We start from the raw sequence: 24,859 nt of genomic DNA on the forward strand, positions 1-24,859 counted from the left end.
GGTTTTGTGTTGGCAGTGGTTGTGGTGAGCTGGGAAATGGTAGGAGATACTGACGTAGTTGCAGGAGTCGTTGGAGTAGGTTCCGTACTCTCATATTCATCGTCATACGCATTTGCATAGTCATCATACCAAGGGGAATAATCAGTTATTGGGCCTTCCTCCTCCCACAGGGAAAACATACGTGCTATCAAGGACAATCGGGTAGCATCCCTGCAGGTGAAGGGGGGTTCGTTATCGAAAGCATATTGGATAGTTATATTAGATTCCTCAAACCTAACAGAAATAGGGAAATATTGTAAACCTAATTGTTGAAAATGGTAGATATAATGAGGAGAGTGGGCCCAAGTAGTTCTAACAAGCTCCATACGATGACAGCGAAGGGGATTCCCTTCAAGGATGTTAGAGTCATCCCAACCTGTGTCAGTATCAGTGGCATGCCAGACAGGGCTAAAAAGACCTGTAACATTAGCCTTATAGTATTCCTCACATGGTAACACGAAGTCTTGAGTAATGTGTCTAAGTCTGTTATTACAAAAGGCATATTTAGTCCAGAATAGTTGTTGGGCGGCGGTATAGTTATTTAAAAAGGGTTGAGAGAGCCAGAAGTGGGGTACGATAGAAGAATTAGAATGGAGATTAAGATAGGAAGAGACTAGATGTCTGAAATGTTGGGCATGGGTAATGTTCCAGGATTTGATATCCTTAAGGTACCATCGGGTAGTGGGAGGGTTGCTAGTAGCACTGACAGGAGAGCCAGGGGTGGAATTTAGAGGGTCACTATTAGCATCGGAGGTATCGTAGAGGCAAAGGCAAAGTAGAATATAGGTGAGTACATACGGACTACGGCAAAACGCAGAAGGTAAGGTTGACGATTGCCAAACAAGACCAATAGCGTACATGATCATCGCAAGTGGTGTTGTCGTGGGCGCAATTGCGGCTGCTACAAAAAGTGAAGTGTCCAGCAAGGGCGAGTATGGTGTATCCACAAGCGAGGAAGATGAACAACTGGATCACTCGCAGCAAGACCAGATGAGGCTGCATTCCACAGGAGTAATGTCCCTGGCCTTTACCAGGAAGAGTTCTCCTTTAGATCCAGAAGTCCAATAGGAATTTCCAGGTCCAGAAGCAACAATGTCCCGTACCTTTAGAGAGGAGTCTTTTCGGTCCTTGTGAACAACCTTAGAAGGTATGGCCGGGGCGGTTGAAGGTTCGCTGGGGTAGGAAGAAAAGTCTTTGGTGAATACTTCCGCAAACGGGGAGTTTCTATGTAGTCTACATCTGTTGTTAAGTTCATATAAAGCTATGTGGATGGCAATATGGAAAGGATAATCTTTAAGGGCTTCCAGCTTTTGTTTTAATAAGCCATTAAAACGTTCCACAAAGCCCGATGCGGTGGGGTTATAGGAGAGGTGGAAGTTCCATTGTATGTCTAATTCCAAAGCTAGTTTTTGTACCTGTGCGCCAGTGAAGTGGGTGCCTTGATCAGACTCAATGATAATGGGAGTGCCAAAATGGCTTACCCAGTTCCATAGTGCGAAAATGGTGGCGCCTTGGTTAGCTTTAGCAGCCTCAATAGCTGTCCCCAGGCCAGTAGAAGTATCAACCATAGTACATACAAAGTGTTTGTTACGTAAGGGTCCAATAAAATCAATTTGGACCGTATGGTTGAAGTGGTTTGGGGTACTCGTAGATGCTGGGGGGTTGCGCCTGAAGCGTTGAAGCATATTGGGGCAGGAAGTGCAGCGCCTAATCGCGTGCTTGCATGTCTGCCAAGAGGCTTTAATGTTACGGGTGGAGCACCATCGGTAAAGGGCATGAGTGCCTGTGTGGCCAAGTGCCACATGTAACTTAGTTAATTCGGTAGGCGAAACTGGCAGGGTAGTTGTTTTAGGGGAAACACACGTCCAATTAGGTTTCCTCTTAATTTTTACTTTGAGGTCTCCTGTACTTTCAGAAGTCCAGGGGGCCGTATTAACCAATTTCAAAGTCATGGTTTTAGCTAGCTTATCAACAACCTCATTCATAGAGGAGTGCACATCGGTTTTACCCGTATGTGCATCCACATGGGTCACCAGGATAGTCATATGAGAGTTGGCAAGTTCCTTCCACCATTCTTGTCCCCAAACAGGTTTTCCGTTGATACAAAAATCAGTCAACATCCATTTGGCAGACCATATGGCTATGCCATTGCAAACTGACCAAGAATCAGAAAATATATGAATTACCTTATGTCCTTCAGCAGTGCAGTGCCTAACTGCAAGAAGTACAGCACATAATTCAGCTATTTGAGCGGAGCTATCCGTCCCCTGGTCCGAGAGGACGCAGCCATCAGAGGGGCGGTAAGCGGCGGCCTTCCAAAAGGTAGTGCCATTGCGGACGGTAGCAGAACCGTCTGTGTACCATACGTTAGTTGTGGAGGGAGTGGAAGCACCCCAACGACCAATGGGCTTTAAAGAACGCTCCGGAGGCAAATTCGGGGGGGCGGCCATAGGAGAAGTGGCCAGCAGCTCTGTGAGTCTGCCAGCAGACTGAGAACTACGGGTGGTGGAATCAGCTAACAGATTTTGGAGGAACCATTTCCATGTAAGGACTTTAGGTTCCATAGGTAAACCTTGTAACGTAGTGTCGGGCATCTTGATCCAGTCCAAAATGGGAACAGGAGTACGTATTAAGATGTCCCTGTGATGAAGTTCGAAGGTAAAATGTTGTAAGGCCACCGTCAGAGTCCAAACATATTTTTCAAAAAGAGAATATTTGTTAGGGGAGAAGGGGAATCGTTTGCAATAGAAGCCAACAGGTCTGGTTACACCGGTGGATTTAGCATACACGCCCCATGAGCCATATCCATTTAGAAATAGTATGTCTAAGACAATGGTATCCCCCTGTTGTGGGACAAACAATTGAGAGTACAAAGAGATGTATTCCTTAGCTTGGTCAAAGGCAGTCTTTTGGGGAATATCCCAACAAAAGTCAGAGGCTTTCCTAGTAACCTTATAAATTGGCTACAGGATGACTTGTAAATAAGGGATATGATGTCTCCAGTACCCAAACATTCCAATCAAGTGTTGGGCTTCGGATTTGTTGGTAGGGGCCGGTAAAGCTAATAATTTGTCTAAGACAGGAGGGGGCACTGTGGGACCAGTGGTTGACCATAAAACACCTAGGAACTTAACTTGTTCAGCAGGGCCATGGACCTTATCAGGATTAACAGCCCAGCCAGCCGACTGCAAGGCTTTGATAAGGGTCTCCTTGGCAGTGGAGGCGTCTGCTGCAGAGTGAGCACAAAGCAAAATATCATCAACATAAGAAAACAACTTAACATTCGTAGGGAGAGAAGACCAAGGAATGCAAGTTTGAAGGGCATTGTGTGCTATAATAGGACTATTCCTATAACCCTGGGGTAATCGAGTAAACCTGTACTGCTGGGCATCCCATGTGAAAGTGGTAATATCCCTGGATTCTTCAGCCAATGGAATAGCAAAGAACATATCCGTCAGATCAATGGTGACAAAGATAGTGGGGGCAAATTCTCTAATAGAGTTAAAAATAGCTTCCACGTCCGGCAATTGTCCTGGCATAGGTGGGGAGAGTTTGTTGATATTTCTATAATCTACCGTAAAACGCCAGGAGCCGTTAGGTTTCCTAACAGGCCAGATAGGGCTGTTATAGTTAAATGAAGAAGTTCTTTCTATGATGCCACGTTCTATTAAGGTTTGTAAGGTTGCCGTGACTTCTTCATGGCCCCCCTTTAAAGGATATTGAGCCGTGAAGGAGGGAGGGATAGGGGGCAGCACTACGGGTTCAATAGTTACAGAAGGCATAATGGAGGAAGCCAAACATTTGACATTTTTTAAAGGCAAATAGGCACCAAAAAGGGTAGGTAAAGCATCCATACCAAGAATATTAGCTGGTGAGTCAAAGGTAAGTACCTGGCAAGGTACGGGGGTCTCATAGCAAAGGAAGGTTACATCTATGACCATTGCTTTCACCTGGGCACCAGAGATGCCTTGAATTAACATAAAGGCGTCTGAGCGGGCGGAGGGAAGAAGAGCATGGTCAACAATAGTAACTTGACTTCCTGTGTCAATAAGGAAGGAGGCAGCAAATGAGATGCTGTTATAATAGCCCTGCAAATATATGTAAGGGCGATTATCTGGTTCTAAGAGCGGGGTTGCAACTGGTTGCGTTGCAAAGGTGAATTTTGCTGAGGTCGCGGCCCTGGTAAGGGCCACCGCTTCCTCCCATTCCTGTTGGGAGGGCGTGCAGTCTGGGCAAAGTGGGGGTTGGGGCGCCGCTCCTGGCCAGGGATCGGCGCCCTTGGCCCGTTTTTTGCCAGACGGATATCCACAAAGGGTCTACGGTTTCTTATAGCAGTAAGATTTCTGAATTGAAATCTTTTTCTGGGTGGAAAGCGTCTTTGATCATACCTGGGACGTTGAAAATGAGGAGTGTCCCTAAGGAGGTGTCCCTGGCTTCGGCGGTTAAAGGGCCGCAGGGGTCCTGGTCTAGAGAGAACTGGAAAAGACAATTTGGGTTGGGTGTGCAAGTCTCTGCAATCTTTAAGGTATTGATAAAGGTCAAATAGAGTCTGGTAGCTTGGCATAGAGGTCTGGAGTATAAATTGTAGTGAGCTTGGGGCCCCCTTCAAAATTAACCTTCTCACACTGTTAGTCAGGGGAGTTTTTAGAGGGTGATCTGTGTGCTCATCATATATGCACTGTAATACCCCAAGTTTCTTTAGAATTTTGATCCCTTCCTCTGGGTTCCTCCAGGTTGTACCCCCCTCAAATTGAGAGTAGTCCAGAAAAGGGAATGCATATCTCCAAGCCATAGCCACCCAGGACCATACAGAGTAAGTCCCCACAACGCTTTCCAATACTACAGTAAGAGCTTCGTGCAGGGCTGGGTTTTCTAGGGTTAAAGCCACTGCCTGCATTTCTTGGTTAGTGAGATGTAAGTGCCGTCCACCATTAAAATATAGGTGGAACATGTATTCCGCATCTGATCTCCCCCCTTGGGAGAAGTCAGCACGGGCTTGGGTTATTTCTTGTCTGTTGAGGTCGCGAGTCTCAACAGTTTCTTGGCCCACCCAGGAACGATTAGGGGTGCTTGTTTTGGTTACCGATACCGGGTGGGCTACTTTTGTTAGCTGCTCAAGCAAAGCGGGGTTTTTTGCATTCTGTATTGCCTCTTTCACTAGCCTCTTTCCTTTCATTCTATCACTATGTATATCATCTATAACCTTACACAAGATTCCCGGGATTTCTTTCCTATCTGCCCGAGCCAATATGGGCTCCAGAGTCTCTGGATTACTTAGTGGGACGGCTACGTCCGTTCCCTTCTTATATTTGGGAAATTTCCCTTGTATAATCCTTTCACATGTTCTCCATGGAGATTGGGGTTTTAAACCTGCAGGCTCTGTATCTGTCACCTTCAATTTCTTAAATTTACTAATTAGACTGACCATGGCCATGGTTCACAATCTTAGAGTCAAAATTATCAATACAACTTCTTGACGATTTTTGCAAGTACGCGTACCCTAAAACACCTTATTCTCCAGACGATATACGAATCCTTCCCTATGCTAGTATATACTTTATCTAATTCCTGACAATACAGTCTAAGTAAGTGGTCTCGGAGCATAGCTCAATAAAAGCCAGCGGATTCAGTTTCGTACCATTCAATGTCAATTCGAGCTAAGTTTAAATTAAATTATCAGCTTAATTCGAATCGGTTTAAGTTATCAATTATTTAGCATTAGCTTATACTGACATATACTCTTGTTGCCTTGCCGTCCGCTACCTTGGGGTTACTGTGGGATCATCCGCTACCTTTGCCAGCGCCCTCTCAGTATCCGCTACCGTGGGTAACGCGGGTGTCACGTTCCCTTGCCGGTCTTAAGCCAGACAAGCCGGCCGTGCCTTTCGGAGTTTCAACTGAGGTTTGCTGACCATGCCGGTCTTAGACCATAGGGTCGTGCCTTTTGGAGTTTCAGATACAACCACAGCAAATTCCCTTGCCGGTCTTAGACCAGGCAAGCCGGTCGTGCCTTTTGGAGTTTCAGGCCAAGGCGGTGAGCAATGTCAGTATTCAGGCTTGAATATCTGAATCTGACCGATTAGATGAATTAACAAGAGCTACTTTGGTCTGACATCGACTGGCTTCTATTTTACAACTCTCCACCTTTTTCAATTTTTACAATTATTCTCTAGCTAATATAAGCAAGCACTAATGCAAGCAAGCAAAACCCAGAGCACATCACCGGTACCAGTCTCTCACCATATAGTCCAGTAGATGCGTGGTTCTTACTTCACACTGTCCATTGAGTTTCCGCAGAAGTGTTGAAATATGGATCCTGCCGACTACGCCAACTGACGCGAGCACCCGACTCGCGTCTTCTTCTTGACGTGCACCTAGGAACCTTCACCTGAGGTACAGATCAGAGGAAACAAGAATTGACTCTTACCAAGAAGTTGGGTCCAACGTGTAGCTCTTTATTGACGGTTCTCTCATACAGCAAAACAGTCTCGGAGGATGGCGAGGCAATGACCAATGGTGGCTGGTACCGACGGGGCAGTCGTGCTCCGGGAGGCAAGCAAGGAGGACTGCCACCGGTCCAGTTACAACGTTGGGTTTTTATACATTTTTAAAATCAGCAAAAATCACAGCACACACTTTATCACACTCTAAAACCTTAGGGTTACATAATTTGCATAACTATCTGAGCACACATAGTTTTTTGGCACAGCACACATTCCTTATCATACTGTAAAACCTTAGGGTTTACTCATTAGCATATCACTGCACACCTTAGGGTTTCCTAATTAGCATATCAGTATGGCTCACACAGAAAGGAAGGAAGGACAGAGAGAAAAGAAAAATTACACAGTCAGATTGGTCTGGCAGCATGGAGTTACTCATGTCCAATTATATGCTCCAATCACCCAGGCAGCAAGAAAATGCTCTTAAGGCCAGGTGTCTCCTTTTAGGATGGCATGGTCTCCTCCCTCCTTTGGGATCCTTACTCCTATTTGCCTACAGGTGGTCTACGTTCCTGTTTCAGTAGTGTTAGGGTCCTGTTCCGACTAAGCCCCGGAGAGTCTAAAGTGAACACACAGTAATGCAAATCACACACCGAGGTTTTATTAAAGCAAGCTGGAGCCTGGACCGCAACCAGCCCCTCAGACCGATACAATGGCTGCGGGGGAAAAGCAGCCCCGAGGGGCGAGAAAGCGCTCTGTTTAAAAGCTTTTTCAGCATTCATACACAAGGACCTGTACATTATTGGTTAAAATTCAGATAGCTAAATATTTGTCCTCTTTTGGTTTGGTTCCTCCATTTTATTTGAATCTTATTGGGTCCCGCCAAAAATGAACGGTCCTGGAGGGAGCAAGGAGGAGGGAAGGAGTGAATTATGAGGGAGAGGGGTCAGGGTTAGGTTCCCCTGTCCTTGATAGATGGGGTCTCCGAACAGCTGCACATCCCTCAGATATCTCTGAACAGCCTTGATAAACCTGGGGCCCAGCACATCCCATTTGACCTGTATTGGCCCTGGAAGGCGCCTCTTCGGCTGAGGTGCTTGCATGCCCTTTTCCTGGGGGCCCAGTTCACGAAATAGCTTGTTTATACAAGAGGGCTGCACGAACGTATGATTACACAAATGGTATGTCTCTATGTACAAATAGAGAAACAACATGTATCCCATTTGTATACAATTAAAAATAAATAAATAAATATATATATATAAAAAAAAAAGAGGGCTGCACGGATGGCACCCCGATCTCAACAGTAGGAGTCTGCAGACCTCCTTTCTTTATTTTTATTATTTTGTATTTAGTACAACGCTGAAGAGCTCCTCCGGGCCGCAAGAGTCATCTAGTCATTGTTCCTGCTTCGACCTCTCTGCCTCCCTTTCTTCCCAGTGAGGAGAGAGGCCTACAGGGCAGCGCTGCAGATGCAGTGGGAGCGAAGTGGGAAAACAAGTCAAAGCTGACAGAGCTCTGGGGCCCGAAGGGCACGGGCGGCGGAGGCAAGTTGTGCGATGGCTGCGTAGGGGCAGGAACTCCACCGCCCAGACCCACAGCACAGCGGCCAAATCAGGAGGAGGCGAGTCGTTGGCCCTCCTGGCGTCCTAGAGAGGCGCGGCGGCCCAAGCGCAGACGCGCTTGCGTCACCCGGCGGAGGTGTGGGCGCGGCGGGGGCAGCGTGTCGGCGCTAGCAAGACGGTGAGCGGTAGCGGTAGCGGTGACGGTGACGGTGACGGCGGCGGCTGTGGGCCCTGGGCCGCTGCGCGGAGGGGTCTCCTCCAGGGCGGCGGTCCTGGAGCTGCGCCTGGCGGAGCCGCGATCCCTTCCAGACGCTGGGAAGCCCATCTGGGCGTCTGGGGCCGGCCTTGGGGTGTGCGGAACCAGGAGTCGTCTCTTCAGGCGTTCTCTCCCACGCAAGTATGCGCGAGGGCGTGGTCACTGGAGCCTGGGTAAGTGGAGGGAAAGTGGAAACTGCAGCGTCGCAATCCTCGCCTCCACACCGCATGACATTAAATACGTGTGCACAGTATGCACACCACACACGCCCACACACCTTTTGATTAGGAAATGGGATCATGCTGTTTCTTTCTCAAAACTTGTGCGTAATGTTGTGTTGAAACAATGTGATACAAAGTACACATAATATTTGATATGCAATACCTACAAATTTGCCTTTTAAACCATGTATGCCACTAAGTACATTTACAGTACTCCCTGAAAATTATTATCTTCTAAATTTCCCGGATGCATTTGTTCTTTTTTGTTTACTCGCCTTTTTTTTTTTTTTTTTTTTTAAAGTACTGTGGATGGAACCCAGGGCCTTGGGCATGCTAGGCAAGTATTCTACCACAGAGCTTCATCCCTAGCCCCATATGTTCATATTCTGGTTACAGTTGGTGCAGGCACGATGACACCGTGACTGCATTTTTCCCCAAGGATAATTAAGACATTGTGCTTGTAGTTTATTTCCCATGGTACATATTTATATGAAGCTGGAAATGCTCAACAAGTGATAATTTGTGTAGACAAATAGCAACATGTTGTTTGTCTTTCAAAATGAAAGAAGTATATAAAACAGTTAACAAAGGTACAGTTCTAACCTACAGCTATTGTATGCACAGTCTGCGTTTTATACATGTTTATGTATGTCTGCATATTCATGAACTAAAGAATTAGGTTGCTCTCGTATTTTTTTTTTTTTTTTTTTTTTTGTAATGCCAAAGAAGGCAGATAAACTTTGGCTGCAGAAAGCAAATAAATCCATCTCTCCTTACAGTAAGCTGAAAGATGGGAATATTTTGAAGATTAACCACACTATGCACTTGAAAGTTGATAAAAGCTGAAAATTGTTCCACCAGTTGGTTTTTTGTGGCTTCTGGTGTCCAGAAAGTATTAGTACCTAAACATTCTATGATGTCAGTTGTTTGAGAGTAAAAAGACATACAGTATAGTAACATGTAACTTAACTGTATTTTGCACTTTTCAAAATTTTTGTCCTACAATCAATACATATGAAAGAAACCTCGTGAGCATTCCTTTGTCAGGTGGATAGTTGTGTTTTCTACACGACTGAATTTATGAGCTTATTTTTTTCAGTCTAGGTCTTATACATCTCCCCTTGTTTATTTTACGATATAGCCCCATCGCTATCTAGCATTCTACTTATATATTTGTCTTCCCTTAATAAACTCCTCAAGGTAGTGCTTTTTGTCTGCTTTATCCATTACTGTGACCTTAGTGTCTGCCACATAGTAGTTATTTTTCCCTCCTTTCTTTAATTGGCATGGCTAGAACCTCCCAGTCATTGTTGTGTATGGAAGAAGTGAGAGTGGACGTTCTTGTTTTGTTCATGCTTTCAAGGGGGAAGCATCCACATCCAGTCTTTCACCATCAAATATGATGGTAGCTGTGGGTTTTTGTAGATGCCTTTTATCATATTGAGCAGTTTCCATTCTTACTTCATCAAGTTCTTTTGTCATGACAGGGCTTTTGATTTTGTCAAAGCTTTTCTGCATCTGTTGACAGGAACATGTTATTTTTTAAAAAATTTTATTGGTGGTTCTTAGTTGTACATGACTTTAGACTCCATTTTGATAAAATGATACAAACATGGAATATATCTTGTTCTAATTAGGACCCCTTTCTTGTGGTAGGCATGATGGTGGAATTCACTTGTGTTTTTTCATACGTGTACATAAGAAAATTATTAGGTTTATTCCACCATCTTTCCTATTCCTATCCCCCCTCCCTTCCTTTCATTCCCCTTTGTTGAATCTACTGAATTTCTTCCCCTTCCCCATTTTATTATTGGGAATGTGTAAATTTTGTTTTTTATTCTGTTGATGTTAATCAGCCTTGCATTCCTAGGGTACATTCCACTTGTTTGTGGTGTATCATTATTTTTATATGTTGTTGAATCCTGAAGGTTTTCTCCTTTTTTTTTTTTTCCCTCAAAGTTGTACAGTTTAATGTTTGACATTTAAGTCTGTGATCTGTTTTGAATTGACTTTTGTACAAGATATGAGGTTGAGGTGTACTTTTGTTATTTTGTCTATGGCTGTCTGATTGCTCCAGTAGTATATGTTGAGAAATCTATTCTCTTGGAATCGCTTTTGCTTCTTTATGGGAAGTCATTTGGGCACATCTCATGGGTGGACTCCTCTACATGGTGACATGGTCTGAAGCACAAGCCCCTGGGCACAAACTCCTTTCCCAGATGTGAATAAGCAGAGAAACACTTGTAAGTGCCCAAAATGTGCCCCAGGTAGCTTCTTATTTAAATGCCATTATATAACAAGGTAAGATTATATGGTCATACAGCTAGTAAGTGGGGAGCTGAATTTGGCTTGGTTTACTTTTCTAAGTTCTGCTGTTTCCTGAAGGTAGCTTGAACTCTTGGGCTAATCTTTGTTATGATGAAGTGTGAAAGGAAATCAGTGGGAAGCTGAATTAGTGTTTTTCAAATGATTGGCCTTCACCCATCCGTGGGCCATAAAATTAGGGGCTTTCCAATTAGCATTTTATTTGTGAAATACTATATTACACATTAGTAAAATCATATTTGATATTTTTAAAAATAAGGGCTGGGGTTGTGGCTCAGTAGTGGAGCACTTGCCTAGTATGTGTGAGGCACTGGGTTTGATTCTCAGCACTGCATATAAATAAATAAAATAAAGGTCTGTTGACAACTAAAAAAGTAAAAATTAAAAAATGAGCAAATTTGTGTGGGCCTATTTCTGGTTTTTCTGTTCTGTTTCCTTGGTATATATGTCTGTTACCTACCAGTACCACACAGTCTGAATTACTATAGCCATAAGTCTTAAAATTATGCAAATTGATTTCTTCTACTTTATTTTTTTCTTTCAAAATTATTTGACCCATTCTAATTCCTTTGCCTTCTAATGTAAATTGTGCAGTAATCCTTTTATTTAAATTTTTAAGTATTATTACTTTTTGTAGTTCTGGGGATTGAACCTGGGGCCTCATGCATGCTAGACAAAGACTTTATTATTAAGTCACAACCCCCAAAAAAACTTTTTTGCGGTACTGGGGATCGAACTGAGGGCCTTGTGCTTGCGCGGCAAGCACTCTACAAGCTGAGCTATCTCCCCAGCCCCCCCCAAAAAAACTTAATGAAATTTTGATAGGTATTACATTAAACCTATAGATCAACTTGGGGAAAATTGACAACTTTAGTATCAGGTCGTCTGATACTTGAATGTGGTATATCCGTCAGCTTATTTAGATATTCTTGGACTTTTTTCAACGTTTTTTTTTCTTTTTGGTACTGGGGATTGAACTCGGGCACTCGACCACTGAGCCACATCCCCAGCCCTATTTTGTATTTTATTTAGAGACAGGGTCTCACTGAGTTGCTTAGCCTCGGTTTTGCTGAGGCTGGCTTTGAACTCATGATCCTTCTGCCTCAGCCTCCCAAGACCCTGGGATTATAGGTGTGTGCCACCACGCCCGGCAATATTTTTGTTTTTTAGCCATATACATGTTTTACTGTACTCTGGGATATTTTCTTGGCTTACCTCAGTAGGTGACGTCTAGCCCTGCTGTGTTTGATCCAAGTACATTTGCAAGTACATTTGTGCATTACATGTGCCCTCTTCTCATACATCCAAAGATGATCTCAGCCAACAGCATCTAACTGCTTCATGTGAGATAGATATCATTTTCTTATCTGTCCACTTCTGAACAGGAATGCAGGTTATTTCAGTCTCTTGCCAGTGACTTCTGATGTCCCAGCAAATGACTTTGGGTACTTTGGTGTTCAGAAGATACTCCTGAGGACCCAGCAGTGATAAAGCTAAAGCAGCAGACTCCGAGTGCATTTAGCTGGGTTGATCCCGAACTGCAGTGATGCCTCCAGGCAGGTGGTATACTGTCCATCCAGCTCAGGCCCAGGCTTCAAGAGAGCGAGGGCGCCTTCAGATGGTAAAGAAGGAAGAGGATGATGATGAAGGCTATACTTCAGTGCAGACTGCCAGGCCGCAGACACTTAACCGTCCTGGCCAGGAGCTGTTCCGCCAGCTCTTTAGGCAGCTTCGCTACCACGAGTCTTCTGGGCCCCTAGAAACTCTGAGCCGGCTCCGGGAACTCTGCCGCTGGTGGCTGAGGCCTGACGTCCTCTCCAAGCCTCAGATCCTGGAGCTGCTGGTGTTGGAGCAGTTCCTGAGCATCCTGCCTGGGGAGCTCCGGACCTGGGTGCAGCTGCATCACCCTGAGAGTGGTGAGGAAGCTGTGGCCTTGCTGGAGGAGCTACAGAGGGACCTTGATGGAACGCCGCGGAGGGTGAGTGAACATGCGTGGGGTACTGTCACTTGCGTCTTATTGACTAGGAATTGTCTGCCGAGTTTAACTCATTTTATTTGGCATCCCACAAGGTATCACACGTCACTTCAAACCTATCCTAAATCTAACTTACTTCTCCTGGTGCTGAACCCAGAGCACACTTACCACGGTGTGTCTTAGGTGAGGAGTTGCTGTCGGGTTCCTCCTCGGCCATGGCGGGGATTGCAGGGGAGTGCAGCCTCAGGCATTCTTTCTGAGGTTGTCTAGTTCTGCTCTGGTTCTGCTGCTCCAAAGACTTGGGGTTTAGCACAGGTTGTAGGTCCTGGTTGTGGGTCTCTGCCTTGTGGTTTGTGAGTCTTCACCCATCTGGTACTCCAGGCGTGCTGATAAGTTGGGTTCAGCCACGGTGTGCTTATCTATCTATGTCTACACTTCATATGATTTTTTTGTTTTTTGTTTTGTTTGTTTGTTTTTGGTGCTGGAATTGAACACAGGGCCTTGTGCTTGTGAGGCAAGCACTCTACCAACTGAGCTATATCCCTAGCCCAAGGCAAGGCTTTTTTTTTTTTAAATATATTTTTTAGTCGTTGATGGACCTTTTTCTTTTATTTATATGTGGAGCTGAGAATCAAACCCAGTGCCTCACATATGCTAGGCAAGTGTTCTACCACTGAGCCACAACCCCATCCCCTTCATATGCTCTTCACAGGTGCCTGATGAACTCCACCTGCCCGTCTGGGGTTGGCGGTGGCCCTCGGAATTGTTAGCTTGAGCAGTTCAGGGGAAGTCTCCTCATTGTGGTGGCACCTGAGTGGCTGAGAACTGGACCCTGAACCATGAACCTTTTAGCAAGGAACCCTTCCTACCTTCCCAGGGGATATTAACTCCAAGATAGGATCAACAAGTATCCACAGATCACAGCTTTTGTACACAATGGCATATAGTATACAAAGTCCATCTCTGTGTATTATCTAATTTGGCTTGAGACTGACCACAGACCTGTAAGAGGCAGGTAGGAGGGGGACCTTAGGGTCAAGACTCTTGGCTTCTGAATGGGAGAGTACAGAAAACAGCAGCTTACACGTACTATGTTGCTTCCTCCTCAGTGAGCATCTGAGGATCTGTGCGTGGCCGTAGGCACACACACAGGTGATGGGGGGGGAGTCCTGAGCTGGGAAATTGGAAGGCCTCAGGTCTTAAGCTTTACTTCACAATTCACAGCCTCAGTGTCCTTGGCCATGTTATTGTACCTTTCAGAGCCTCAGTTTATTGAGAAGAAAATGCAGAAATGGATCTAACCATGAGAACTTGTTGAGTAAATATTTGAGTGCCTTCTATGTGCCCAGCCCTGGCCTTGGTGCTGGGAAGCAGAACTGGCTGTTCTAGGCCTGGCAGTAGATTGGTGGTGGTCACCCAGTGCATCCTGCCTGCTCCTGCTGCTGCATGCAGGAAGCCATTAAAGAGAATTTATTATTTTTATCAAAACAAGGAGATGTTCAGAAGGACCTAATGGTATTGTAGAAAATGAAGTAAGGTACACAGTAGTCAAAAATCATGGCTTGGTTCTCTTTAGCTCATTTAGGGCTAGAAGTTAGTTTTTTTTAATCCATGGAAACATTGCCAAATGAGTAGAAAGATCCTTACCATTTGAAAACTAGCTATAAATTAGAAGATGGTAGAGGCTGAAAAATGAACAGAAATGCTTTAAGATACATAAGAAACCACAGACTTATCCTATGGCTCATTAAAATTACCATAGTGTGAAAAAACAGGGCCTGAGAAAGTTTGGGCTGGGCACATAGAAGGCACTCAAAGTTTGTCTGTTTTTAAACTGGTTTGGCTTTGCTCCCTTATTATTCCATTATTCTCCTTTTATTAGGGTTTGAGAGGAACAGGAGATAATGACCAGTTCATCTTCCGTAGCCTGTCTCTCTATCAGATGTTCAGGGGTCTCAGGCTAAGATTTGTCCATATCACCATAGAGAATGTCTTGGCCACAGGACCAGGAAAACTCGAAGTTCATTGGCATAGCCTCCTATACTTATTTCTCCATCAAGGACAGCCTTGCCTCAGAGACCAGAGCTATTTGAAGTCCCAGGGCAAGGATCTCTTTCCTGGTCTCTGCTTCGATAGGCACTGTCAATTTTTGCACCTAAAACTTTTTCTTTCATGGCTCTCTGGCTGACCGTCTACTTAGATTTGCCTCTCTCTAGGTGTTATTATTTCAATCAGATTTACAATCTGAGAGCTAGCCTGATGAGCTCACTTTGCATCCATCCTAGGACAGTGCTTGGACGGTAGCTATTGCTTGACTGCATGTTTGCCTTTTCAGGGATAATCCCTTCTCTCTCAATTCTCAGTTCTAGGCAAGGGTAGGGGCTGAGAGGTGTTGGAAGTGTCATTGTGGCATCTAAGGACTGCCAACAGTGCTACTGCTGACTCGCCAAGTGCATCCTTGGGCTAAGGCCATGGGGTAGGAGGGGCCTTCCTGGGTTTTCTCTGCCCAGAGGGAATAAAGAGTTTGATTTGCTCTCCTTTGACCTCGGCCCTTTGGAGATTGGCCATGCAGCCCCTTCCCTGAGTTTGATTTCTGATTCCCATGGGAGTCCTCTCATAACATCTTCTTCTCACCAGGACCCAGGCCCTGCCCAGAGCCCAGATGTGCATTGGATGGGTACAGGAGCCCTGCGATCTGCACAGATATGGCCCCCTGCTTCACCTCTCAGGAGCGACTCTGCTCTGGGGGACCACCTGGAGCTTCCCTGTGCAATAGGAGTGTGTGACTTCCTGGCGGGGCAATCCGGTACTCGCTGCCTACCTCTAAGACCCCAGCCTCATGCCATATCCCCCAAATTTCCTAAAGTGTTGTCTTGTCACTGTCTTCTCACAAGAGCTCTTTCTGTCCCTTAACTCTGTGTCCTCTCCAACCTCTCTGTGTCTGGCTAGCTCCTCTTCCCATCACACACCCCTTGCCCCTTTCCCAGCCCCTGTCAGACACTGAGGTCACATCATATGGGTCTTTTAACAACAGTCAGTACCTGCTCCTGACTCCAGGAGTCCTCTCGGAGTGGGAAGAATGGGCTTCTCGGTGGGTGGCCAGAGCTGGACAGCTCTCTCATGGCTCTTTCTTCTCCTTTAGATCCTTCTGCTGCCCAGGTGTGTGCCCTTTCCCAGAGGGAAGGGATCCCCCCAGAAAGCCCAGGAGATGGGGTAAGGACCACCAGGTCCCTGACAGCTGAGCCCCAGGTGAGCCTTCTGCCCTTCCTGATGTCTCAGTATTGCTGCCTAATGGAGAAATGCACCTTCCCTGCTCCTGGGTTTCTTTGTCCAGTGACCTCATGTCCAGAGACCTATGTCCTAGAGACCAGATTATCCCCCTTGAGCCCAGAACTCTTCTGCTGGGTGACAGTCTTTCACCTTTGCAGATTCATCCTGGTGTCACTCCCAGCCAGCCCCATTCCTCCAGCCTCTCCTGAAAGCTGGGAGTTGTGGATCAGCTCTAGATCACAGTGTTGTTTTTTTTTTTTTTCCAGGAGGCTATGACATTCAAAGATGTGGAGGTGACCTTCTCCCAGGATGAGTGGGGATGGCTGGACTCGGCTCAGAGGAACCTCTATAGGGATGTGATGCTGGAGAATTATGGGAACATGGCTTCTCTGGGTAAGTCACTGGCATATCCACCTTTACGTTTTTCTTCTTGTTTTTTTATCATTGTGCATAGAAAGGGGCCTGACCTGGGTTTAGATCCTGGCCTTGTAACTACTAACCAGGTCACTTAATCTATCACCTCACTATCCTCTTTTGAAAAATGGTATAATAATGCCTATGATGCTGGTGATTATAAAGATTGAGATGTTGCTAGTACCTAGTCTATTTATTCAAAAACTGGTGACTGATTAACCAATTAATTAATGCATGGTTCCCACCTCAGGAGAATCCTAGAGTTCCTTTTGCCTGTAACTTTCCTCAGCCCCTTCTCTGTATGCTCAAGACTCTCAGAAATGGCTTTCTAGTTCTCCTGCCCTCACTTCCTCCACTTGCCTTCCTGGCCTTCTCTCCTCCCTCAGGACCTCAGACTGAGAGGGTCCTAGAGAGTAGTTCTGTGTGATCCATCTGCCTTTCTTCCCTTTCCCCACTTCTCTGCAGTGGGACCATTCTCCAAACCTGCTTTGATCTCCTGGTTGGAAGCAAGGGAGCCATGGGGCCTGAATATCCAGGCAGCAAAGCCTAAGAGGGATCCAGGTGCTTCTCCTAAAGGTAAGTTCAGAGAACCCACCAGGCCCTGCCTTCCTGCATCTGCTCTTTTCTCTTAAGGTCAAGTACATCACCAGGGACTAGTGATCATTGTTTGCTAGAAGGAAGATCTTTAATTACCACTGAGGGGTACTGAGCCACTAGGTCTTTCCCCTTCTGGCTGGCCTATGATAAGCCGTTTGTTTCTGGCCTTATTTCTTCCCCCATGGGCCCTCTTTGTAACAGTTCTTGCCCATCGGAAGACTTACTGTTCTTCTCTTTTCTACTCATTGATGTTCCTCCTTGGCTCTTTCTGCACTTCCTGAATTACCCACCCTATCCTGCTCACCCCACTCCTCTTCTTTTTTTTTTTTTTTTGGGGGGGGGTACCAGGAATTGAACCCAGGGGCACTTTACCACAGAGCTACATCCCTAGCCCTTTTTGTTTTGATACAGGATCTCACTAAGTTACTTAAGGCCTTACTAAGTTGCTGAGGCTGGTCTTCAACTTGTGATCCTCCTGCCTCAGCCTCCTGACTTGCTGGAGCTGTTTCTCTTCTTTGTTTGATTCTTCTGTGACAGATTTGATCTCTGATCCTTTCAACCAAGCCTTTCTCAGAACTTACCTCTTGGTTTTTGGGTACCTCTCTATAGTGCCCCTGTTGCAGTCCCATGATTGTCTTCCCCTCTTGCTGTTTAATACTCTTTTCTCAATCCTTGTTCTTTTCCTGCTGGGTATGATTTCTGCATATGTGTAACTGCTGTGCTCATCTTGCTTCTCCTCCTCCCCTCCCTGTTATCTGGGGTACTCTTCCATGTTCTGCCTTATTCCTGACTATTTTGTAAAGGTACCAGCCATCGGGCAAGAACCTCACCACCCAGGTCATGGTATTGTGTGGGCCCTTGTTGCTTTCTCTAGTTCCAAGTATGGGAAAAGAGTACATTCTGTTGTTCTTGATTTTGTCAGGGGGTAAGCTCCAGATCGAGACAAACAAGCTCATCCTAAAACAGGAACCATTGGAAGATGCAGAAACGTTCACTGTGCCATCAGGCTGCCCTGGGACTATTTCTGAGGGGTTGGGACTCAGAGTATCTTTTGAACAGAAGAGCAGGCCCTGTGGAAAGAAGTACTGTGGAAACCCCACACAAGTGAAGGATAAGAAGGAGGAGATTGATCTCAGTCATAAGATGGGAAAAGAAGCTGAAGTATTAGGAAGAAGTAACAGTTTTGACCTAAAACATGTTACATATTTGAGAGTTCCCAGGCGAAAACGATCCCTTAAACATGGCTGTGGCAGACATTTTCGAAAAGGTTCACACAATTATGACTACAAGAAATATGGGAAGGGACTCAGACACCCTGTTGGGGGGTTTAGCCTACATCCGAGAGTTCACGCTGGTCTGAAAGGGAATGAGAAGGACACGTGTGGAAAAGGCTTCGGCCTTGGTGCTCATCATCAGCATGAGCAGAGTCTTTACCTGGTGGGGGCCTTGTACAGGTGCCGGTACTGTGAGAGGACCTTCAGTCGTAGCTCCCATCTTGCATATCATCAGAGACTTCACACTCAGGAGAAGCCATTTAAATGTAGGGTGTGTGAGAAACCATTCAGATGGAGCTCGAACTGTGTGCGACATGAGAAAATCCACACCGGAGTAAAACCTTACAAATGCAATTTATGTGAGAAAGCGTTCCAACGTGTGTCAGCCTACCGTCTGCACCAGGAAACCCACATTAAGCAGAAATTTGAACTGAATCAGTATGAGGAAGCTCTCCCCTACAGCTCAGGACTGGGTCACCATTTGAGAGACCAGGGTGGGGAGAAACCCTTTGACTGCAGCCAGTGTAGGAAATCCTTTCACTGTAAGTCCTATGTGCTTGAACATCAAAGGATTCACACGCAGGAGAAACCTTATAAATGTTCCAAATGTAGGAAAACCTTTCGATGGAGATCAAACTTCACTCGTCATGTGAGGTTACACCAGGAGGAAGAGCTCTGTGCACAAAAGAAATGTCGAGAAGACTTCAGACAGAACTGTAGTCCGCTCCCACTGACTACTGTGGCCCCCACTGTGGAGAAAACTTTTTCATGTCAGCAGTGTGGGAAAACTTTTACTCAAAAGAAAACCCTCAGTGAGCACCAAAGAATTCACACAGGCGAGAAACCATACCAATGCAGTGAGTGTGCAAAAGGATTCACCTATAGGTCGGCCTTCATTGTTCATAAGAAGCAACATGCCATTAAAAGAAAGCCTGAGGCAGGGCCGTCTGTGAGTCGGGACACAGTGCTCCAAGTTCCTCAGAGCAGCCACGTGATGGAGGAGCCCTACAGATGTGGGCAGTGTGGCAAAGACTTCCGCAATCACTCGTTCCTTCTCATCCATCAGAGGATTCACACCAGAGAGAAGCCTTACAAGTGCAGGGAGTGTGGGAAAGCCTTCAGATGGAGCTCTAATCTCTACCGACACCAGAGGCAGCACTCTCTGCACCAGCAGTATGAGAGTCCTAAAAGTCACGAGACCCTAGATCTGCAGCCCAAAGTCCTCCCTGATCAGAAGCCTTTTTGGTGTCAAGAATGTGGGAAAAGCTTTACACGTAAAAGAAGTCTTTTAGATCACAAAGGAATCCACAGTGGAGAGAAGCGCTACAAATGCAATTTGTGTGGGAAATCTTATGATCGGAATTATCGTCTTGTTAATCATCAGAGGGTCCACACTACAGAGAGACCTTTTAAGTGTGAGTGGTGTGGGAAGGATTTCATTGGGAAACATACACTTTCTGTTCATCAGAGAAAACACATTACTGCAGCACAGTCCGAATGCAGCCAGCCGGGTTTGTCTTCCTGTCAGGACATGGGGTTCAATGTACAACAATTTGAACCAAGGGAAGAGAAGCCCCTTGAGGATTTTAAGGAGCCCTGTAACCAGAGCTCCATGCTCACTGGACTTCACAGTGTGCCCCCTGAGAAAAAGTGCCACAAGTGTAACATATGTGGGAAAACATATAGCAAGAGTTCACACCTTGTTAGCCACAAGAGGTTTCATACTCGCGAGAGGCCCTTCAAATGCAGAGTGTGTGGGAAGACCTTCAGGTGGTCTTCAAATTTGACTCGGCATATGAAAAACCACACTCAAGATTAGCTTGGGGTTGTCAGTGACAGTGGGGTGGGGAGTGGTTCCTGACCACCCTGCTTGAGAACCCTCAATTATAGGCAGTGAGGGGGAAACCTTCACAAAGGACCCAGCCCTGTGTATTTTGGAAACTACTGGCAGGGAATCCTGAGGATTTCAAAGCTCAGGGAATTCCCAGCCTCCCTGCTGGGAAGTGCTACTAGGGAATGGCACCACCATGTTCTTTGGGACCTTCCTGGAGGCCTAGACCCCTAGTAATCATCTTTTGCACAATAGCCTGGGGCTCCTCTAGCCAAGCCTCCTTTGACAACTCTAGCCAGATCATTGCCCTTTATGGTTGAACAGCATGCTTGTGATCTGGTGGGCTGTGGCTGCTGGGAAGGAACCACTTGGATCCTTGGTTTCTCTTTAGGTTTGGCTTGTGACCGTGCCTGTTCTGTTGACTTTCAAAGCAACAACCTGAGGAACTCAGATGACTCCTTGGGAGTTCTGGCTGGGACTTCAGCTTCATAGCTGAGTGTTTGGATATCCACTAGGGCCTAGAATTGTCTCAGCAGCAGGTGGAGGAGAGCAGGGTGCTGGGTCCGATTGCTTGAAGAAGGGAGCCCCCACCAGTGCCTCATCATCATCATCTCCACCCCACAGGCCTGCACAAGCAGCAGTGGTCCATCAGTTCAGCAGAAATGTCCTGAGCACCTCCCACAAGGCCAGGCAGTGACAGAACAGACAAAAGTCACCCAGCAGTAACTGGAACAGACAAAAATCCTACTTTCTTGGATCTTTACAGATGATAAACAGATGAGATGTGTAGTGTCCTGGATGTGATGTGTGTTAAGGACAGAGTAAATCAGAGAAGAGTGAGAGCAAATGCTGGATTGGGAGGTGGGCTGTGATTTGAAACAGGTGGGCCAGGGAGGGCCTCAACAGAGAAGGGGAGAATCTCAGTTCCTGAAGGAGGCCAGGGAGCAAGCCAGGTGGATCTCTAGGTTAGCTTCCAGGCAAAGGTAGTAGGATCTTGACCCAAGTCCTCAGGGGACAGCAAGAAGGCTCCTGGAATAGAGTAGAATGAGCCATGTGGGAGAGAAGGCCAGTGTGCAGAGAGGTGATGGGCCAGGCTGTGTGTGCTTCACAGGTCATTGCCAGGACTGGGGCTGCTCAGGGAGGTATGAAGCCTTTGAGCAATTGTGAGTTGAGGAATGTGGTCTGAATGTGAATTCATTCTGCAAGGGTTAACCACAGACCCAAGGACTCAGTGAAATGGCTGAAAGGTTTTTATGGAGTTGTTTCTGCGGGCAGTTTCCACGAATGGGACTTTTTCTGACTTCTGTACGACCTCCAGCCGCAAGCACACGTGAACACTTAAGCTGCTGTGCTCATGTCTCCAGACTCTGTGTGGTAGTCGCCCTCTCTTCCACAGCCCACCATGTGTGTGCTCTGGTGCTGGTATCAGGCTCAACACAAGAGTAACTGGGCATGTACCTGCTGTCCTGAGGAAGAAGAGGGACATGATGGGGGAAGCACCTCCTCACTTGCCCACTTGCTGATGTTGAAGCAGTAAGCAAGAATCATCTCAATGACACAAATGTGAAGGAGTGACATTTCTAAAGTGTATTTAAGTAATTGTTTTGAATTATTGAAAAGCTCAGATTACAAATGTGAGGATAAAATGTCTCCATTGTGGAGTGACATCTCAGACTCCCTTTTACTGCTGTGCGTCAGGGCACACTGATTGAGCAGGCCATTTCTCATAATGAGAAGAAAACCACCTGGTACGTGTATTTTTTGGTAGAGTACTGAGTCTTCTTATACTCTGAATTGCCATGGGCAGGAGAAGATGAAGAATAAAATTGTGTGGTGGTGGGTGGGTAGAGGCAGGTCAGGCATCACTCAGTTTTCTGGTGCGAACTCAGCTTTGCCATCTTGGCCCTGCCACCATCTTGCCTGTCTACGATAGCAGCTGCCCATGGCCTGAAATCCAGTGTTCTTCCTCTGGCACAGTGCCCAGGACTGGCGCTAGATGTGACTGGGCAGGGGCCAGTTCATGGGAAGGGCCTTGGAGTCATCAGACCTGTGTTCCAGGCACCAGGCTTCATGTACCTTCTGGCAGAATGATCATGGGCAGGCTGGTGCACCTCCGCCTCAGTTTCCCCTTGTATCCTGTAGTACCTGTCCTGTGTGGCTTGCTTCCTGGGCCTGGTAAAAGCGGCCCTGGGTAGGTGGATGAAATCTGGAACGAGAGCCCTCAGGGAGGTGCATCTCATGTCATTTGGTGGCACAACCATGGGAAGACCCCTTTTTTTCCTGAATCACCTGGAGTTCTTATTCCAATAGGTGTTTTCACTGCTGTTTTTATAGAATGAAATGTACTTATTTTGAAACATTCTGATCAAAATCTAAAACATACAAGCAATGACATAAAAACTCAGAATCCTTTAACAGTGAAGTATTTGGGGATTGTACTGATGCAGTCTGTTCAGTAGCCTGGACTTGAAAATTTTCTTGGTTCTTCAATATATGATCATTACAGAAATATTAATAAAATCCTGACTTCTTAGAACTAACTACTAAACATTTTGGTAATCAGTGTCGGGTTTGACTCGGGCCCCTCCCTGCACACCCTAGACTTGCCTGCTTTGTGTATCTCCCTTTACCCTGAGTGCCACACTTCTCTGTGCTGGTTCTTGTCTTTACTTTTGGGGGCCTGGCCCTCATCCTAAAAAGGTCTCCCCATCACCTCTTTTGGAGCTCAAGTTTTGCTCTGTTGGGTGTCATCTGGTTTTCAGTCTGTCACTTCAGCCTGACCAAGTACTCTGGAGGCCAGGGTTGGGTGCTTATTCATTTGCCATGCAGAGGAACTTTTCCACAAAATTCCTCTGAAGGAATCTAGAACCAATGGGTTCAGCCAACTCAGGGGTAGAGTCTCTTAAAGGGGCCCTTGAGTGAAATGTTGACAGGAAGCCACGCACAAGTACACACCTGATGAGAAGCCCAGCTGTGTGGGTGGTTTTGAGCCACAGGGCTCCAGCTGATAGTTTCTGATGGTTTCAGCCATCTTGAACCCCAGCCTGGTTGGAGAACATGCAGACTTTCTCCAGCTTGGCCCTTCTCCACTTCCATGAAGAACTGAAACTGGGGTTGGAGAAAGCTGGCTGGTCTGGGTCCATCACAGAAAGGAGTAGGTGCCAGAAGATGTTTTGTCCACTGTTTGGTGGTTAGCCTAACCCTTGGTGACAGAGACTGAGACTGGATAGGTGTGTGCAGAGAAGAAAGCATGAGAAATATAAAATATTACAAATCGAAAGCCCAAGTATGGGCAAGTGTGTGGAAAAACAAGTTCACACTGCTTTTGGTGACAACTACTGTGCCAATCTTGTAAAGTAGTGAGTACTATACTTCACAGCAGTCCCCCTCCTGGATTTATCCCAGAGGAACGCCATGTGAAGAAAGTAATGAGTGTCACACTCTTCATTGCAGTGCGTTTAGGAAGCAGGATTGGCAGAACCCTGCATGCCATCAACAGAACAGGTAAACAAATGGGTTGCTTTTTGGTACTTTAGAAAGCGAATATGTAAGACGGTTATATCTTTCAACACAGATAAAACCATGCTAAGGCTGGGCATGGTGGCACATGCCTGTAATGCCAACTACTTGGGAGGCTACTTGGGCAATGCAGGAAGATTACAAGTTCAAGCCCAGCCTGGACAACTTAGCAAGACCCTGCCTCAAAACTTAAAATAAAAAGGGATGGGATGTAGCTCAGTGGTAGATCGCCCCTGGGTACAATACCCTCTACCACACACATGTACACAAAATGCTGAGAAATGCAGAAGCTATATACAATGTACCATTTGTGTAAAGTTACTGTGTGTTCATGAGCAAGTGCTTCCATTGGTTTGTGTTTTTCTGTAATGGGGAAAGTAGTGCTAACCTCACAGTGTTTGGGATGGGAGGGCAGTTAATGAACTAATGCATGTAAAATGCTTAAAATATTGTCTGGCATGTAAGTATTCTTGATATGTAATAGTATTATTTTGCACAATCTATTTCTTGTGGATTCAAACGACATGAAATAGGAGTGTAAAATCATGAATTGTAATGATGTGTGCAAATCACTGCCCTGCCTTTCCAGGACAGGAGATGCTGATGGAATTGAGGAGGGCACATGGGGACTCCACTTGTGTGTTCTCTCTTTCTAAAAATGGATGCAGATGCATCAGAATGCTAAGGTTTAATAGGATAATGTGGTGGTTTCTTTTTAACTGTTGCTTAAATATGTATCAAAATAAAACAGTTTAAAGCATGGGCTCTGATGTGATGTTGTAGAACTCCGCTCTGTCATTTCCATGATGTTACTTAGAGCAAGCCACTTAGTCTCTTGAGGTTTCAGAGACCTCACCTCCCAAAGTGGGGGCAATGCAAGTGACAGTGGGGGATGGTTAAACAGCCTCTGTGGTGAAATACCATGCAGCAGATTTTAGAAATGAGAGTGTTCTGTGGGTATTGACACATGGTTCCTAAGACAGCTTATGGGAAATCGTATGATCCATTTTCTTTAATAACTCCTTGCTGAAAAATAGGAAGTGAAGCCAGAAGCTGTAGACTCCTGGTTCTGATGAGGAATGGGACCCTCAGGATAGATGTGCTTTGTCAGCCATTCTACTTTGTTCAGG

At 45.9% G+C, this 24,859-nt stretch overlaps 1 protein-coding gene across 1 annotated transcript; it reads left to right on the forward strand.

Moving 5' to 3' along the window:
• The first annotated feature begins 8,196 nt into the window (after positions 1-8,196).
• Positions 8,197-24,499, forward strand: Znf445 (zinc finger protein 445). Its single transcript, XM_047531762.1, has 7 exons — positions 8,197-8,476; positions 12,235-12,827; positions 15,462-15,630; positions 15,967-16,073; positions 16,361-16,487; positions 16,974-17,084; positions 18,028-24,499. Exons 2-7 carry the CDS (start codon positions 12,396-12,398, stop codon positions 20,196-20,198), a joined length of 3,117 nt encoding a protein of 1,038 aa, XP_047387718.1. The 5' UTR covers positions 8,197-8,476; positions 12,235-12,395; the 3' UTR covers positions 20,199-24,499.
• Positions 24,500-24,859: the final 360 nt, after the last annotated feature.

Source organism: Sciurus carolinensis, chromosome 17 (genome assembly GCF_902686445.1).
Source record: "Sciurus carolinensis chromosome 17, mSciCar1.2, whole genome shotgun sequence".
Lineage (NCBI taxonomy): Eukaryota > Metazoa > Chordata > Mammalia > Rodentia > Sciuridae > Sciurus > Sciurus carolinensis.

What these genes read in the sequence shown, in the direction of transcription:
- Znf445 (XM_047531762.1), top strand. Translation starts at nt 12,396, where the DNA reads ATGCCTCCAGGCAGGTGGTATACTGTCCATCCAGCTCAGGCCCAGGCT. An exon ending in CTTCCTGGCGGGGCAATCCG is followed by an intron (nt 15,631 to 15,966) that starts GTACTCGCTGCC and finishes CTTCTCCTTTAG; the next exon opens with ATCCTTCTGCTGCCCAGGTG. An exon ending in CCCTGACAGCTGAGCCCCAG is followed by an intron (nt 16,074 to 16,360) that starts GTGAGCCTTCTG and finishes TTTTTTTTCCAG; the next exon opens with GAGGCTATGACATTCAAAGA.